Raw genomic sequence first — 18,273 nt, 5'->3', positions numbered from 1 at the left:
AAAACAAAAAGCTGAACTGGAATTAAGCAGGCCGATGCACAGATACCTACACATTACAACTCGACACGCTTAAATTCCCCACTTCCTGTTGATGCCCCTCCACAGGGCACTGAAGAATTACAGCATTAATGGAAAACAGGAAGTAGAGCTGATTCATACTTCATACGGAAATATCACACAACCAACGAGCGGGGCGAACAAAAGAGAAAAGGCTTATTCAGTTTGCTAATTATTCTGCTTAGAGGACACCTCTGATCACATGGCTAGATTGATTTGCCTTAACCATTGCTCTGTAGGTGAAAGCAGGCAATATGCGGAACTTAAAACTTCCTCATATGTTTTATATAAGTTTCAGAGAAGCAACTAACCAAAATAAGAGACAATTCTCAGGTGCGTACGGCCGTGAATCTGGGGCCAAAGGTGATGTGTGTCTCCAGGAGTTACAGATCAAGCACAGATTAATCATGTTGCCGTTTGGCCCTTGAGCAAGGCCCTTAAAGGCTGCAAGGACGCTGTGTGATCCTGCTCTCTGAAACTCACTTTGGACACTTTGGGAATCTGCTAAGTAAATAAATACAGTCTTCTGTGAATTCGGGGGGCGAGGGATGATGATGATAACGACAATGATAACAGCGATAACAATAAAATCACCGCAACCTGACATTCACCCACCAATTCGCCAGTCTGCATTTTCACCATCCTGTTTACATGCCAAAATATCCTTAAGCCCTGGCTAATGCGGGGGAGGTCATACACCAAGGTGCCTGCCATTTACACAGTGCTACAAATCAACTGAAGGCAGAGGCTGATGTCCCAGCATCAATGAAGAGCATTACAGGCTGTTAAAACTCCGGGAAGCCAAGGGAAACGAATCGGGAAAGAGAAGCTGTAAATCTCCTCGGCTAATCACAGCCCCCTGCGGGACGGTGCCCAAGCAAGCTTCTGAGCCAGGATCTGTGTTGGTGCTGTGATGTCTCAGGTCTGTTGGAGGAGAACCATCCCAAAGAGTGGAAGCTACAAAGCTAAAAGGAGCGAGGTTCCTCCCTATAGGACACGCTGTATTACAGTGGAGGGAGAGAGCAGGGACTGTGGCATCACTGCTGTGCACCCTGACCCAGAGCACGTCTACAGCCCAAAATGGTGTAGATCCTGTCTCTGGACCCAACTGGAAGTTCTGGAATTGTGAAACGAGTGGGAACGCCACGGACACCAACCGGATTAGGCTCTGCTCTGCTTCTTAGAAAATTGAAGGAGAGCTCCCACAGATCTCCTGGATGAAGAAGGAGCTACGATGCTAATTGGTGCCGTCTACTACTCAGTGGAGGTACCCAACCCTCCCCCTGCAGAGACAGAGTCAGCTCTGAGCTCACAGGGGACAGGAAACAAAAACGAGACACATGGCCTAATAGATGTAGGTGGCATGCAAAGGCTTGGAGAGGCTGGAGAAGCATCAAAGGATGGGGAGGGGGTGTTGCCAGGGTTACATGGAGCTGCCTAAGAATAGGAAGCAGAGCAGGAAGCTCCTCCTCCTTTGTACCTCCCAAACACCTCGTCCGGCAATTTCCTTAAATGTGTCCCCCCAGTTTCAACAAACTTAGATGTCACAGCCTCAGAAACACAATTTCTTAGTCTCCAAAGTACATGCATTTCAAAGAACATCGAAACAGAGGGAGATGCAGGACGAGAGAGACAGAGAATATCACAAGTAATCCATACATTTCACTGTACTTCTCCTGAAGGACTAATCTCATCCCGAGAGACATTGGAAGAAATCAATAATCCCATCAATGAACATACAAGATTCCTCGGACTTCATCGGACTTTCAGGTTGCTGCTGTCGAACCTGTGACAAATCACTACGTCAAAGACCCTTCTGCACCAACTGTGAAAACCTGCGTAAATTTCGGCCGGCACTATTAAAATGACCGACAAGAAACTAAACAGAAATGTGAGATTTACTGAGTGTGGTGACATTTTTAAAAAGTTTAGAATCAGTGGTACAACCCTGTCCAGTGCATATCAGGAACAGTAAGAGTTCGGAGAAGGAGCTTGTTAGCCTCACCCTCCAGCAGCCCAAAACCAATCAGGGCACTCAACGTGCTCATCAAGGCCAAGGGTCTGATATGACCCCCAACCCTGCCTGATTTTCAGCCCTCTTGTAAGGGGAAACCCCATGTCGAAGGACTGGAAGTCCACCATACCAAAAATCAGCTGATTTATACATGGCAGGAACAGTGGGCAGACCCGGCTTGTGATCTGAAACGCCAATCACAAACGACGCCACCGTTTCAGAGCTGTGACTCCGGGGGGAGACGTCGTCCTGCTGCCTCAGATCCCCTGCGGATATTCGGATTCAGACTCCAGGGAACTAAGCACCGTGAGCCTGGGAGATGAGGGGACCTGCTAGCCGGCCTGCATGCAGAAACAGCCGGTTACACAGAGATAACACGCGTGTGACACGGAAGATCTGAACGGAGGGTTGAAGCGCCATCACACCTTCGGGTGTGTCATTCAACGGAGGTTCCGAACCTACTACGGCTGTGTATCTCCATATTACAATAAAATAACGTTATATAACAAAATACATTTCATTACATAAGCACATACTGTACCTTTTAGCCTCCCCCCCCCCCCCCAACTGGTTGTTTATTTTAATCTTCTTTAAACTGGCGACTTAGATCCCACACAACAGAAAGCAGGGCGGGAAAAACAACACTAATGTGTGATTTGTTTGCCACAATGTGTGACGCACGCTCTCTTTCTTTCACGTTGCTCATTACCGCTACACTGCATCACACACACATGACAATCTGAAGTCCCCAAGTAAGCAAACGGATCATTAGCAGTCCGCTGGGGGTCTGAACCTAAACATGCCCCGTTTGGTTGATCTAATATACCCACGGGCGTCTATGCTATCGATTTTCCCGCTTCCGTTATCTATTAGTCGCCGCACTGACCGAATTTAACTTAATAATATAGTCCCTAAATATGCTCTCTACTGTGGAACTGCAGCCCCTGCAGAATTCCAGAACTTTCTAGAATATTCTGTGGCAGGTTCCTCGGGTCCATGTAGGGCGGGTGTCGGCCTGAAGGACCTCGACTTGTGCCCGTGGGACGCCGACATTTACAGAAGCTCATCTATGAACTTCTGTCATTGGTCACAAACAAAGCGTAACAGGTCGTCATTGGCGGGATGGATTTCTAAGAACCATCCGTCTATCCATCTTCTGACTGCATAATAAGGACACTGTTGCTGGGAGAATGTCCCGGGAAGCACAGGGCACCAGGCGAGGAACACCCTGCTCCCCAGTGTCCCCTGATCAGCACCATTTCCAGCTCCAAGAGCCTCAGAATGACATCAGCGAAGATCGGGGCCACTGCCTGGGTTATATTTCCATAGAGTATTTTACATTTCATTGTTCACTATGGAAAGGTACTTTTGGAATCAAAGGGAGGGGCACTTTCGAAACTGAGAAGGGAACCAGAAAGGGTCACTGAACACTCCAGGGCTCCATCCAAACTCTCATTTCTCCCCCCCCCACCACTCTTATCATCATGACACAATATAGCATTGAGAATGGCAAGAGTCTGGAGTAGAGGCCTGAGCCCTAAATCTGCAGCCGGCAGACCATCCGAAATGAGATGCTCTCTCATTTGCCCATTTTCCATGATTAAGGCCGACTTCACAGATTGGACTACCGTTTCAGCTCTGCTCACGTCTGGCCCTCGATCTGAGGCTCTGTGCTTATGGTCGGCCGTGCCGCTGCCTGGCAATGAGGGGGGGCAGGGGGTACGGGTCTTCGGCCGGGGAATCAATAGCGGCATCCCTCATGCGACTAAAAAGACCTCTTCTTACTTGTTGACAGGAGTGACCAACAGAGTGGTCAACAGCATTGGTCACCTATAAAGGCACTAAAATGACCCCAGAGCAAAAAATAATAAATAAGCACCTCACTAATATCAGGGTAAAAAAAAAGACCACACAATTAAAATCCCAGCAAAAACAAGTATATTCGCTCACCTGCTAAAATGCCTTTCGAACGTTAGCTAATCAGGAAAAACCAAATGCTTGGACGGAGCACTGAGGCATCATGGGATATGATGCGAGTGACCATCTTAGAATGACATGCTGATAAGAGGAACAGAAAAAGCGGGGAGGATGTGCAGGTGCTAGGTCTCTAAATTAGGACTGTTAAAAAGTCATTATTTTTAACATTATAAGAGTGCTGTTGTACTCGCACAGCTACGTAACGCCCATTCTGCGTATGGGGGGGGCGGTCAGCTAATATAGCCCACAGTCAAGAGAAGCAATTAGGAACAACAGCACAAAAGGACTCTGTTGGGGGAAAAAACGTGCCGAGCGGGCATGTTCCGAAGTCAGAGATCGTGCTCTCTGGTGTGCTGGAAATGAGAACCGTTGCTAGGATACGCTACGAGGAGGAGGCAGAAAAACACCGTGCAGGACCTCTTACGAAAAGAAGAAAGGAAGGAGAGGCGGATCCCGTAGATCCCCGGGATGGGTGTGGTGCCACCTTCAGGGTGGGTGACTGGCTTTCCGCTCGTCGGTGGGCACCCCCTCCCGGCAAGGCTAACGCAGGGAGAGCGGAAAGTGTGGCCACATCACCAGCGTAATTATCCACAGTTAGCTGATGAGTAGGAGCTGGTCTGGGGGACTGGGTCCCAGCTCTCAGCTACTGGTGAAGTTACACGTAAGATAGCAGGTGCATCTTTTAATGCGATTCGCCAAAACAACAGCCCCGTGTGATATGCGACTGGGAAGGCCAAGCCGGCGTTCCTCCACCCTTCCACTGCTCCCAGCCCGGAGCCCGGACCATCCCTACCTTCTCCGTATGCGGGCTCTGCTTTCCAAAGAACTGTCCCATGCTGCCGATGGAGCCTGGAAGAGAGAGAATCACACCGTCAAGACCAGGATGCGTCAATCTGCTTCTCATCATTCTTCTTATCACTTCCCTATAAAATTCTGCGGTACTCTATCTGTTAAAGCAGGGTCAGTCCTGTTGCGTCACTCCTCCGATGGAGCGAATCTCACTTTTGCTGTACATCATCTCCTCTAGAAGCATGGCTTTCCAGCCAGTCCAAAGACATACCATTATGCTAACTGGCAACCCTAAACAGACCGAGGCATCCGGGGGTGAGTTTCCCCAAAAGCTTCTTAACACTACGTCGTCCGTAAGTTCTACGTTAAAAGGCAGAACTTACGAAGGACATGGCATTAAGGAGGCTGCAGGAGACTCACCGCAGTGCAGGTACCCTAGCCTTGTGCTCTTCTTCGTTCTAGAAATGTTTACCAAACATTACAAAGGGAACTTTCAAAGTGTCCAGTTTTCTTCATGTTCCCAAACGGGTAACAATGTGGCTTTATATGCCAGATGTCATAGGTTCGAAGCAGAACAGTGTGTTTGTAATACACACGTATACCACTGTAAAATAATACATTGTTATAAAAAAAATTTCAACAGTAATTGCATTAAAAAGATGTTCAAGTAATAATTTTATCATGCTGACAAACCTTTGTTAACAATAAATTAACGTAAGAAGGTTTTCTGGAAACTCTGAAAAGACCTTCACATAACATTGGCTAAAGTTCCCGGGAAGGTTCCCTGTTAGCTGGGATGCTATGTGGGATAGCCCTCAGCCTGTACCAGGAACTGTTTTAGCAGATGGATAACCTGTTAGAATGTATCTAGCAAAGAAACAGTCATATGGACCTTAAGGGGCTTAGTGTTACAGTATAACCTGGAACCTGAACTTCAAACCTTCTGATCACATGATCATGTCCATAATCGCTGAGCTACGGGCAAATAAGTAACTTAAAAGGACTCCGCACAGCCCTCGAGAAGCATTTTTAATTTTTTTCTTAAGTTTTCCTACGTTGTTAACAAATTAAAGTTTAAAAACCACTGTCCGAGCACTTTGGAAGCCAAGGTTCCATTAAATGAAATCTGCTGTAGCTCTTCTGAACGAGTGTAATGTTTTAAAAGCCAGGAAAAGGGGGGGTTTCTTTCTCCCGGCCATTTACGTTTTCTGCACGTTCCTCCTGCCTGACGAGATACCTGACGATAAAAGGCACTTAGCCGGGAAGATCAGGCCTCATTAGTTAATGATAAGCATGTGGAACAAATAAGACGCCTTTTAAAAAAAAAAAAAAACTTAGAAACAGGTTAACGTGAGCAGGGTCTGGCATTTTCAAGAACAGTAAGTAAGTAAGTAAATAAATAAATAGGAATCAGCGGTGATTCTTAGCACTTCCAGAAGAGCGGCCTCTGAACCACAGTCATCCTGTGACTCAGCTGGGAGTTAAAAGCGGGATTCGGTTTGAGGGACGACAGCTGAAGCTGCGCTGCTGAGGTGCTCAGCGCTGCGGACTGGCGGCAGGACGACTTGAGTGAATATCAGTGGGCCGAGCCGCTGAGAGGAAGAACCCAAGAAAGCATGAGCCAAGCTTTTAACCGACTCTCGTTTGTGTGTGTGTGCGTGTGTGTGTGCGTGTGTGTGTGTGTGTGTGTACGACCGACCGCATGCTACTCCGTCATGTGACTCGGCACCTATCCCAGATGACAAACAGGAGCCTGATCTCGCCAAGTCCCCCTGCCCCCTCAGGCTACTCAAATAGAACATGAACACAGCCCTCTTCAGGTTACCAGCAGCAGAAAAAAAATAAGTAAATAAAATTAAGGTTGACCATATATTTCTGTAAAGGGCAGACATCGGCCAGTGTTCTCCTGCATCACCCCTCAACACCAGCCTGGACCAAGGACAGGGGACCTAACAGTGCGTAGACTGGGGATGTAAGACTGCCCCCCCCCCCCCCACACACACACACACACACACACACACACACACACACACAGACACACACGTGAATGTCTGATACTGTGGACACCTGAGAAAGCATTACACACACATTCAGAGAACACAAACCTCCGGTGACTGACAGCCAGACAGTGCCCAGGGCCACGTGTGGGCCAGCTGAGGCGAGGAGAGGAACGGGAGGCAATCTGCAACTGTCACGCAAAGACGCACAGATGTACGAAGGAGCCTGCAGAGATCAGGGTCTTGGCCTGCTGTGGTGATTCTCAGAGACCCCCTAGAAAGGTCTGCAGGTCGACTCTAATGCAGCACATAGCTCCCAACTAAACCCATCACAACCTGGCATTTAAGAAAAATAAACTAACTTTAAGAAATTCATAAAGAAACAAAAAACAACTTTTCCCCACATAAGAAAAAAAAACGTGGAGAGATTCTGAACTACCCAAGAGGCGTCCCTTTTCACAAAAATGCGCGCGCACACACACACACACACACACACACACACACGCATGAATTCACACACAGACACTCTCACGCCCCACTGCAGCAGGCACCGCAGCCTCACACCAGGTGGTTGTGTGCTTAAATCCACTCTTTCGAAACACACTGTGAACCTGACGGGACAAGTGCTACTGGTGATTCGCATGTGACACAGCCGTGCAAAATGTACAGATTTAACTGGAGCTGATGCAGATGTTTCTCACACTGCCTTCGGTGCGCCTTGCTGCACGGCTGTGATCGTCCTGAGAGGACTGCATGCATGTGGGTGTCCTGGGACGCTTCTGTGACTGCGCCTATGTATGCGTACAGAGATTTATAAGTACACTGGATATGAACGATGTCTGCTATAAATAACTCAGTTTTAATATTTGCTTGTTATTTTGAGGAAGTGTTCCTGATGTGACCTTTATTTAACAGAGGCTTTTGTCCAGAGTGAGGTTCAAAGAGCAGACAATGTCCCTGAAGCAATAAGGGTTAAGGGTCTGGCTCAAAACCCAAAGCATGTGGTTCAGTGGGCTAAGCCTCTATGGCTGTGATCAGGAGCTTGGTGGTTCGAGCTCTGGCCTTGGTAGGATAATCACATGTCTGTGGATCCTGCGGCAGGTGGCTGCCCATCGCTGACGAGCTTACTCTCACTTTCACATGTTATGAAGTACGAGAGGGAACAGGAGAATTTCCACACAGGGATCAATAAAGTGTCATTATCATACAACTGCGCCTACCATGGGATTTGAGCCAGCAACCATCTGATCCATCTGCAGCTGCAGAACTATATCAGCCCCTTTCATTAGCTGCCCTTGTCCAGAAAGCTTAAATACACAGCCGGCAGAGAAATCGTATTACTCTTACGGCCTTGAACAAAGTCTTTAACCCCAGCTGCTCGCCGACTCTGTGTCCTCAAGCTCCTGACACTCATATATCACTTGGGACAAAAATATCTGATAAATAAACAAGTATAAATGTTAGATTCTGCTTCTACGTTGCCTTTTCAAGCCACAGAGAAACTTGAAAATGAGAAAAAACGATTCTAGGGTAGGACGACAAGTTGCATCAAAGCGTAAAAATCAAGGAAAAAAGTGTAAGTGAGTCTTTAGATTCCTATCTGGGCAACTATCATCTCAGTCACCGGTATCCCAGCCCACAGCCCGCAGCCCAAGACTATCTAGGAAAGGTGGGCACCTGCTGTTTATCCTCTTAATTTTTCTTGCCGAGAATACAGATAACGGCACCTTCACTTTGGGGCAGATTAAAAATCAAAATGGGGGGAGAGACACTAAGCTCTGGAATCGGAGTCCCAGTGAAAACTTGCTATACGCAAACTTCTGGGGCACAGATACAGCGCGGGGCTTCTGAAGCAAAGAGAACGAGCATGAGAATGAGAATAAGAACGAGCATGAGAATGAGAACGAGCATGAGAATGAGCATGAGAATGAGCATGAGAACGAGAACGAACATGAGAACGAGAACGAGCATGAGAACGAGAACGAGCATGAGAACGAGAACGAGCATGAGAATGAGAACGAGCATGAGAATGAGAACGAGAACGAACATGAGAACGAGAACGAACATGAGAATGAGAACGAACATGAGAATGAGAACGAACATGAGAATGAGCATGAGAATGAGCATAAGAATGAGCATGAGAATTACAATAAGCATGAGAATGACACACTCGTGTGTTGCTCAAAAACGGGAGGGGTGTTTGTTTAACTGTCTAATCACATGTCACAGGGACACAGTCTGCTGCGTTGTGGCTCTGAGGATGTGAGCCGACGGCCTGCATGCCTGACAGTGGTGGCCTCGTTCCGCGAGCGGCAGTAACACAGGCATGACTCCTCTGACCTCTTCCTTCCGACTGTCTCAGATTACTTCCTGTTTTTCCCCCCTTTCGCTCGTTAAAACTCACCGCCTCCGTACCTTGACGAAAACACCTTCTCTTTCAACAGAAACACGGAGGGAAAAGAGTGAGCAGCAGTCTGTACATTCCTTCCTGGCATGCCCAAGCTTCACCCCCCCGTTAAATGTGACAGACACGTAGAGGTAGCTGAATAATAAAGGGAAAAGGTCCTGTCACAAACCAGCTCCCAGATCCAGGCAGCTGGGAAACTCACAGCACACTTAAAAGTGTAAAAGTGCTGATAGAGATACGATGATTTCACAAACCACAATTTAGAAGACTGGGATTGCAGCTAATAGCCAACATCCAGAAGGAAAGCCGTCTTGCAAAAATAAAAATAAATGAGATGGAAGACTGCCACTACACCTACGTCTGGGCGCCCTGTGAGGGACTGGCTTCCTATTCACGGTGTATCCCAGGCCCCTCTGCGACTGTGTCCGGGATACCAATTGATGGATGGTTAGGTAGGGGGTGAAAGACTGCCCCCGACCCCACTGAAACTGTCAACCATCCCCTGTGTTTTTAACACCCAGGTGTTTCACCCGGGTTAAAAACATAAATCGTGAAACTGAGCTATTCAAGCCGGCATTCTGAGCGTCTTCTAGGCTATGGCCTTACTTATGGGTGACATGAAACGGCAGCGAAACCGTGCCGGGACACGTGGCCGGAAGCAGCATTCAGTCCCATCACCTCACCATCACGCTGTCTGGGTATCAAGGCCCCAACAGGGATGCCAGTGACGTGACACAGGCAGCCACTGACGCCTGCATCCAAGGTGCTGCACGTACGGCGCGTAAACATGGCCAATCCGAACAAATACCAGCTTCGGGGTAAATTATTCTCGTTAATAATACGGGACACATGTTAGCTTTAGTGACGCTCTGCAAATGTTTCTTTATTTCATTCATTATTTCATGCAACTTTATTTCATTCCTAATTACATTCCCATCAAATGAGAATCAAAAGCTACGCGTTTCCAGTAGATACTCAGAAAGGTGCACGACCTCAGGTAGCTTCCATATCAGAAAATATTTGTTTTTGTAGCAACAAAGAGACAATTCACAAACTCCTGTGTTGTTTTTATCAGACTAAAATACCCCGGGGCTACACTGACATTCTGGATTCCTTTTTTAACCAATGGCAGCTCTGCTCACGCATACCTGGCCCCGCCCCTCCATAGAACAGAGAATCTGCTTTGAAGATGGACACATACTGTCATGCTCGGGTGAGTAAAGGCAGACGACCTAGGACGAGTGCCCACTTCCACGCCTCCCATGTGTATCTGCGTCCGTTTTGTCTGTCGGCCGTCACCATTTGTCTTGCCGGCCTTCACACGACCCCCCCGTGGGTTTCCCCTCTCTACCATTTGCTAAACCTGCAGCCCGCACAGATCTGCACTGGCCCACAGGTTTCTGTGGTTGTGTTCGCCACTTCTGACTGGATGCTCACATTTCACTGAACACAACAGGGCAATAAATCAAATTTCAAGGTGCCTTGGAAAAAGGCAAAGCTTCTGCTTGTTCCTGACACAAGGCGATGATTAGACTCAGACTGCGACTGGTGCTAAATTTCTAGACTTCAAAGAAAAGAAGTGAAAAAGTTTGAACCCTAAAAAGACACTGTGGTTGAATTAGTGATGCTAAGCAGTAATTTTCCCTCAATATTACATTCAGGGTTTGAGAGAAGAGGCTGGTCTTTAGGCCTGCAGGAGGGACCTTCTGAACTTCAGAGGAAGTTAAGCAATACTGCCTTGTGTGCTATCCCTGCCACCATTAGCATTTAGGGGGGGGGTGTTTTGAGGGAGGTCTCATGGTGTCTTTGATTCTATGGCTTTGAGACAGGAGAGAGAAAATGACTCTCATGAGTTCAGTTTCAGCTGACTGACATTTTCAAGATTTTCACGACGTCTCGCATTTACTGTGGTTTACCTGGTTTTCCTTCCCCCCCACCCCCCCCTCCCTTGGCCTGAGGATTTGAGACCAACTGTTCGCTGGTCAAAACCAGCAGGAGCCCTTCTGACACACATCTGAGCAAGGTACTCACCTCCGCCATAGACAAGGGTAGCTCCTTAACGCTATGAGCCATACAATTAAATAACGATAGGTTCAGTTCCCCACCACTGATGGAATCCAGAGTCACTCCTCTGTCCCACTATGGCCTGCAAGGGTACCGTAAAGGTTCCAGGGCTGTTTATGAACTCTGTTGACCTTGGAACCAAAGAAAAACCAGCGACGGCCTGGTGGCCAACTCACAGATAAATAACTGCAAAATCAATTTATGTGTCAGATAACTCATGTGGCAACAGCAGCTTTCCAAGGCAGAGCGTGTGAATGTGCAAGTTAACCCTCAATCCAAAAGGTCCCCATCCAACGTATGAGAAACATCACTCCAGCCAAATTACCGTCCGCACGTCCCCCCGGTGGACATTATGTATCGGTACGGACTGACGTCTCCGGCACCGCAGAAGCAGATTGCTAACATTATCACGCCGACCGTGAAGCGTTTGACCGTGCACATTTCATCAGGGGTTCAAATTACTGCCAACTCAAAAGCTCTCAAAGGCACGGAGGGCACAGCAAGCCATCTCCTGGCAGCTCCGATGCGGGCTCAATCATCTGGGCGTGTGGAGGACCGATGGCCATGTTCTCACCATCTTCATGAACACCCACCTCCAACCAAAAAGAGATTGCACAAGCTCTGGAAGACACTCAGCGAAAGTCGATGCCCTCTAGTCCACTTGCACAGGTAAAACTAAAGCACGTCTAGAATCTATATTTTCTTATGACTATTTAAGGGCTTGTGTGTGGCTTGGTAAGTTAGGTCTCTATACCTGTGAAGAGAAGGTCCCCAGTTCGAGTCCGGACCTTGGCTCAAAAGGAGAGGAAAATGTGATGTGCAAAAACTAAAGAATTACAATATAACAGTATTTGGCAAATGAAGTATCATCTTATATTTACCGCTCTATGGTAAATTGGTTGTACTGAAAGTGCCAAAACGACTGCACGCCTCAAAGATTTGGGAAGTATGTCATTTTTTGTCATTAAAATTAAGTGATCAGTGGACACACCACAGCACACAGTGCACAACAATGAAATGTGTCCTCTGCATTTAACCCATATGTGACAATGTGACACGGCAGGGGGCGGCTAATTCAGCCCGGGGAGCAGTGTTTGGGGGTGGTACCTTGCTCAGGGTACCTCAATGGTGCGTTTCTGGTCGGGGATTCGAACCTGCAATCTTTCAACCTACAAGTGGGCGTCCCTAACCATTAAGCCACCACTACTCACCAGCCCATTCTTACACAACACACACCATCTGGGATCTGGCACCGAAAGTGTTGAGCCTGTTTTATTTTTATTTTTTTGGTGATACAAGTTATGTGAGATCATTCTGGCCATCTGGTGCTCTCCTTCACACGTGGCTCGTCCTGTTTCTACGGAGCACACAGCGAGGCCAGCTACACAGCAGGAAATTCCCGCCAGTCCGGATGGGGCGGGACAGCGCATGTCCAAAGTGACAGACTATTATCTGTCAAAGGAGTTGGATGCAGCAGCGACGCTGCCTCACGCGAAGCTTACTGTCACTGCCCCGAATACTTGTGTGGAGACTTGCCTCTGCTCTGCTGCCTGAGCTTATCTTCTGTGTCTGGGCTTGTCAGATCATTCACTGGCAGGCTTGAGAGATGAAGGGAACTATTTCACGGCAAAGGAACGCGTTGCGCAACCAGAAATGCGAGGGAAAAAAAAAAAAAACTATAGAAAGCCATGTGTGCAAATAGCAGACGTAAACAAGGGCTTAAATTCACCAACATCTAAAAGACAACTTAACGCGCTGAACGGGATCCGAAAGCATCCCGCCAAAAGAGAGAACACCACACAGTGGCCCCCATAACAGTTCTCAAGGGACGTCCATCTGCCTGAGCTAAAGAAGTTGTGTAATTTCTTTGCAAGGCACCAGGCCAGAGTTTACGAAACACTTCTGACGTTATGCCTAACAAGACAGAAGCTCCAATCACCTTCAGCTATGAAGCCAGTCCTCCATCTGAGCTGTAGAGGTGGAGGAATCTTTGACAAATTGCACCCATCATACCACCACACTCATGCACAGACCTGAAGTACGGCCTTCCTAAGAATTCTGCTACTTTTCTGCTACTCGATTGCCCATCAACTTCACCCCTAGAAATTCAGCTGATCCACGATAGGCTACAGAAAAAGATTCTGGGTGTCGTCAGTCAATCTTAAAATGCTAAGCAATCCGCAGATCCACGCTGAGACGACACAGAATTTAAATCTTCTCCCAACAATCATCTGTTTTGAATCACATTACAGTTTTAACACGGGACCCACATACATCCATTTCCCGTAAGTACTTATCCACTTAGGGTTGTCATCATGCCCAAGTAACAAAGTCAATGAGAGGCTGGCAATAAACCTCAGCTACGAGCCAGCGGGAAACACACAATCTCAACATACACAGACCTGGGGGTCGCATTCAGTGCTACATCATTCCAGTGGCAGGCAGTCCCACTACCAACTGTGCAAAGCAATGACTCAACACCTCTCTTAAGAATACACAAGCCAAAAACCATTAGCGACACGTTCGACATCCACTCTACCTGCTTCATAGCTCAATGTGTAGATTAACACCAACCTCGCCCAATGCCCCATGACAGCTGGCTTCACCCTATGAAAACTTCCACGGTTGAGCTGACAAGCACAAGTTGTGCAGGTGCCTAGCAAATACTTCATTACGCTGTGCTGTAAACAGAATTATCTTTACATGTGATATGGTTCATATAATCAAGCAATTTCTGAAGTGTGTTTCATATTTATTCATAACGACTGGGTTATATCTACAGCTATACTAGACATGACTTAACACACTGATCCTAAGTTTTAACGGTGTTGCGTGTTGTGAAAAGTTACTCTTCTGATTAGCACCAGTTGATGTACGTTTGTTGTCAACACACATGTCTTTCACATTGGGGCCCCAGTTTCCCGAGACTAGTGGAAATTACAAGGATGTCGACTGAACCCCTTAAGCTGCTTGCAAGCAGTAGCGCATCGGATCGCTGAACTTTAAGTGATTTTTGAGCCCGTTTTCGGTTGCGCGTCGAGCCAGGCGGCTCTCCAGCTGCAAGGCACCCCCGCCAGAGCCCGAAAAACTACGCGGGGGACGCAGCGTGACCGGGCGGAGGTGGGAACCCATATGCACACATATGTGTGAGAGACATATGCGCGAATGTTACCTTTAAGGTGCGATAAGACTGCGTAGTACTGAGGTAGGTAAGTAAGTGGCCAGGCTGCATGCATTAGTACCAGCATACAGTCACATACACGGCACACATACACCCTGGTAATACCGTACACTTGCGATCGAGGAGCTGGATCGCACGGAGGCTCCTCGACTGTCAGTCCCTACCTGCCTGCGCTGGAGATGGAGGGGGGATTGCCCGATCATATGCATTATTGTAAATACAATACGTACCCCTCAAACGCAGTCAACGCAGCCGGGCAGCCCTGCTCCCCTCCGGATAGTCGTGGCGGAAATAAACGCCTCTCGTAGCGACTGCTAGCCCGCTTTGCTTTTCTCCCCCATTAGACGGTAAGAGCATGCAGAGCTGCTTCCTGTTTCTTTTTTTAGCCGCAGTGATGTATTTGTGGGGTGGGGCAGTTTTTTTTTTTTGCGCTCGATCGGGGGCGTTCATACAGCCCCCCCCGCACTGCCCATCGGGTTAGGAAACTGTCCGGCGGTCCGAGCGGTGCGTTTCTGCCCCTGCTGCCTCTCGATCGGCATTAAAGGCGAAAATGTGCGTGTATAAGCCGCCCAGTTCACTCGCTTCCTGTACGTGTCTAACGTGGGCTAAGCGCAAAACTGATCCAAATTCTACCTTTTTAAGATTTAAATGCAACTAATTGTGCGGTTTTTAAACTATCATTCCAGGTTCTATAAGTTATAATCCTTCTCGTTGTAGTAAGAAAAGACAAAAAAGTTCCCTTGCACACTTCACGCTCGGACACGAGGTTCGGTTTTGCTTTCTGCGGACTTACTCCTAGTACGTTCCCGCAACTCTAACATTGCCATTATGTATCTTGTTAACATCATTAAATTGCTCTACGTAAAACAAAATTCCCATGTAAACTGTGGAAGTTTCATTGTGTTGTTTTTATTGTATTAATGTGTTAATTTGTTATATCAAAACTTGATCGCTAAACTTAAGGTTCCGACGTCTGAATCTTTGAAATGTTAACATGAGGTGTATAGGTCTCTGCCCAATTACATCTGTCACAGCAGATAGCCATTTTTCTTCATACACTGCTGACCGGCAACTGTGCTGGAAACTGGAAGGTCATGTGCTCAAACTTGCTGATTCGCTCTGCTTTTTTTAGTAGCATGGATAGTTGTGGAATTGGACTTGTAACAAAAAATGACTGCTTGGTAACTACACAGCTGTTCACTGCACATGACAGCCTTGTTAAGCTCTACAGAGGAAGTCATGCACGTCTATGGAGGTGTTCTCTAGCACGTCTGGTCCGGGGTCTTCATTGGCTCCCAGACCCCTAATAACCTCAAGTTACAAACCCACCCTCCACTACAGGAGACTTTTCTCAGAAGCTAATCTGGAGCCGTGACTTCAGCTGTGGTAATATGGCCTAACACTTGTGTCTTGATGACTTTGACGTTTAACTTTGCTGTGCTTAAGCAGAACGAAAGGACAAGCAGGGTCTCAGGCATGATTTAACAGAAGTTCATGTCAAACAGCCAAACAACAAAACTCAAGACATAAACCAAAATCTGCACTTCGCCCTCTTATATTTGCCTTTCCTTGCATCGGTTATTAGCCCCCCCCCCCCCCCCCCCCCCCCAAAATGTTTCTCTGTCACCAGCAGGTCAGTAGATGATGCCATGTCACTCGTCGGTCTGATGGTGAACGAGGATCGATGTGGGGGGGTTTGCAGACTCCCTCTCGGTAAGCATGCTAAGGGGAGGGAGCCGGAGAGTGTGGGGCCGCGGGGACTGCAGTGTTCCCGTTGCAGGTCCTCTTACCTCTGAGGTTCACCACCAGATCATGTCTCTGAACATATGATGAAATCAAACACTGAGGGATGCTGGCATCCCTGCTGCTATATTTATGATTTGCTGACCAATTGTTTCTCCACACTTATGTTATTTTCTCTCGGTTTGGCTTAAAAAAAAAACAAGTACAGTGTGTTAAAAAGAAAACACTAAGGTTTTAGTCCTGTTTCTTATTGGAATTGAATGGCAGCATTTATTAAAAAACAACTGCATCCGGTTGTGTCTGAGGCTAGAAAAGTCATTTAAGTGGCAGTTTCACAGCAGTAATTCTAGGTCACAATACCCCTGGTATCCCTAAAAGTTTCACTTCTGCTCAAAACCAGTTGCTGTTATTGTACTGGAGTCAGAGCGAGGGCAGAGTTGCATTTAATGACTGCTGTGGATTCAGCTGCTCTCCAAGATCTTAGTAAACATCAAATGGCCAGCAAAGTAAGGGGGAATTCAGTCCAATGTTCCAAATGTTCCCCCATAATGTAATAAAAATCTGTTTTTTGACGATGTGGGGACCATTTTTCAGGTCCCCACAAAGATCTGTGAACGCAATCATAAAACGTGCATTCACAAAAAAAGTGTGTGTGTGTGTGGTATCATATAGAGCTGCACCACTTCCTAAACCTGCAATTCAGTTTCACACGATGAATAATGATCATTATATATTGATTTAGGCTGCTAGGGTGTATCTTACTGGTCACACATCAAACATAACAGCTTGGTTTCAGGTCAGCCTCTGGTAAAAAGTTCTGTTTGAATAATAAAGCTGAAATGCTCTGATGTCGTCTCTAGGGGGCACCTCACCTTGATACCCTTCACGGTGAGGGGCAGCCCAGAGACTGCTACCAAAATAGGACAGTATAGTTAAATGAAAGCTTTAAGCTACACTGTGACCACAGCTGTACAGACAGGCCAGACTGTGCAGAACTACCTCAAAGACTTTTCACAGGTGAATAAATGGCACCACATACAAGAGAAAACTTGACTGAAAAAATGAGGGGGAAAAAAATCGATTTTTTAATGAATGTCTTTTCAAGCAGCCCGTCACCATGGAAACCGTTTCACCCCGGGGTCTGATGAAATCTGAATTAGGTTTCCTGTATCATTACCTGGAGTGCAACTCGCACAAAATTCCAAATCACTCACGGTAATTATGACTGAAAGTAAATAATGAACAAAGACTGACTAGATTTGTTATGGCTGTGAAATCAAACGGCAGCTCAGGGTGCGATCTTTGGTTAGTGTGCCTCGAGGCACTTCGGGGGATTCGAGATGAGCGAACCTCAGGCGGCCTGACTGGCAGCAGTCCCCCAAACTAAATTTTGACTGACCCACGGAATGTTAACCATGAAAACTGAAACACTCCCAGAAACGTTATTGTCGAACTTTTGTATAATTTAAGACAACTTCTTGGCATTTATTACGGCGTCTGTTGACTTGCCTTAGTTGTAAATGTAATTAGCTCCTCTTTTGTTATCGTCGCATGAACTGTCAACATCGTGACTGTTGAGGAAACATGAGGAAAGTTACACCTCACGGGCTTGTCCGTTGCCGCTATCTTCTCTCCGGTCACGCAGCTCTTCTCTCTGCACTGCCGCACACACCATTAATCACATACAGAACATTCAACAATTTATACTTCAACAGACTGCAGGGTCAGAGTCCCCAGAATTCCTTGTTGCATGAGCACGGCACAGACAGTTATGAACCAGTCTGCTGTGTCATAATTATCAAATAAATCAAATGAGTTACAAAGTGTTCTATATACGACAGAATGTAATTCAAACAAAACATAAGCAAATTGTTTGCGTGAAGATTTACGATAATGAAATATAGCCACTATATTTAAAATAAACCTAGACTGCCGTTCGTGTTTTACCAAATGATTTTTAATACATTGTTCACTACTTATTAAATATTTTTGCCCCACCTCTATGATGAATGGTGTTTCAGATTAATATTAATATAAAGTAAAT

At 46.8% G+C, this 18,273-nt stretch overlaps 1 protein-coding gene across 1 annotated transcript in view; it reads right to left on the bottom strand.

The window, feature by feature from the left end:
- The window catches only part of LOC125749451 (myelin basic protein-like), a 38,611-nt gene extending 23,730 nt beyond the window's left edge, over positions 1 to 14,881 (bottom strand). Inside the window, exons 1-2 of the mRNA XM_049026723.1 lie at positions 14,717 to 14,881; positions 4,842 to 4,897 (exon numbers count right to left, since the gene is read on the bottom strand). Coding sequence (XP_048882680.1) covers positions 4,842 to 4,883 — 42 coding nt within the window. The 5' untranslated portion in view covers positions 4,884 to 4,897; positions 14,717 to 14,881. The remainder of the gene's footprint in view (positions 1 to 4,841; positions 4,898 to 14,716) is intronic.
- Positions 14,882 to 18,273: the final 3,392 nt, after the last annotated feature.

Source organism: Brienomyrus brachyistius, chromosome 9, assembly GCF_023856365.1.
Source record: "Brienomyrus brachyistius isolate T26 chromosome 9, BBRACH_0.4, whole genome shotgun sequence".
In the NCBI taxonomy this organism is placed as follows: Eukaryota; Metazoa; Chordata; class Actinopteri; order Osteoglossiformes; family Mormyridae; genus Brienomyrus; species Brienomyrus brachyistius.
This window is presented reverse-complemented; position numbering and strand designations above follow the sequence as displayed.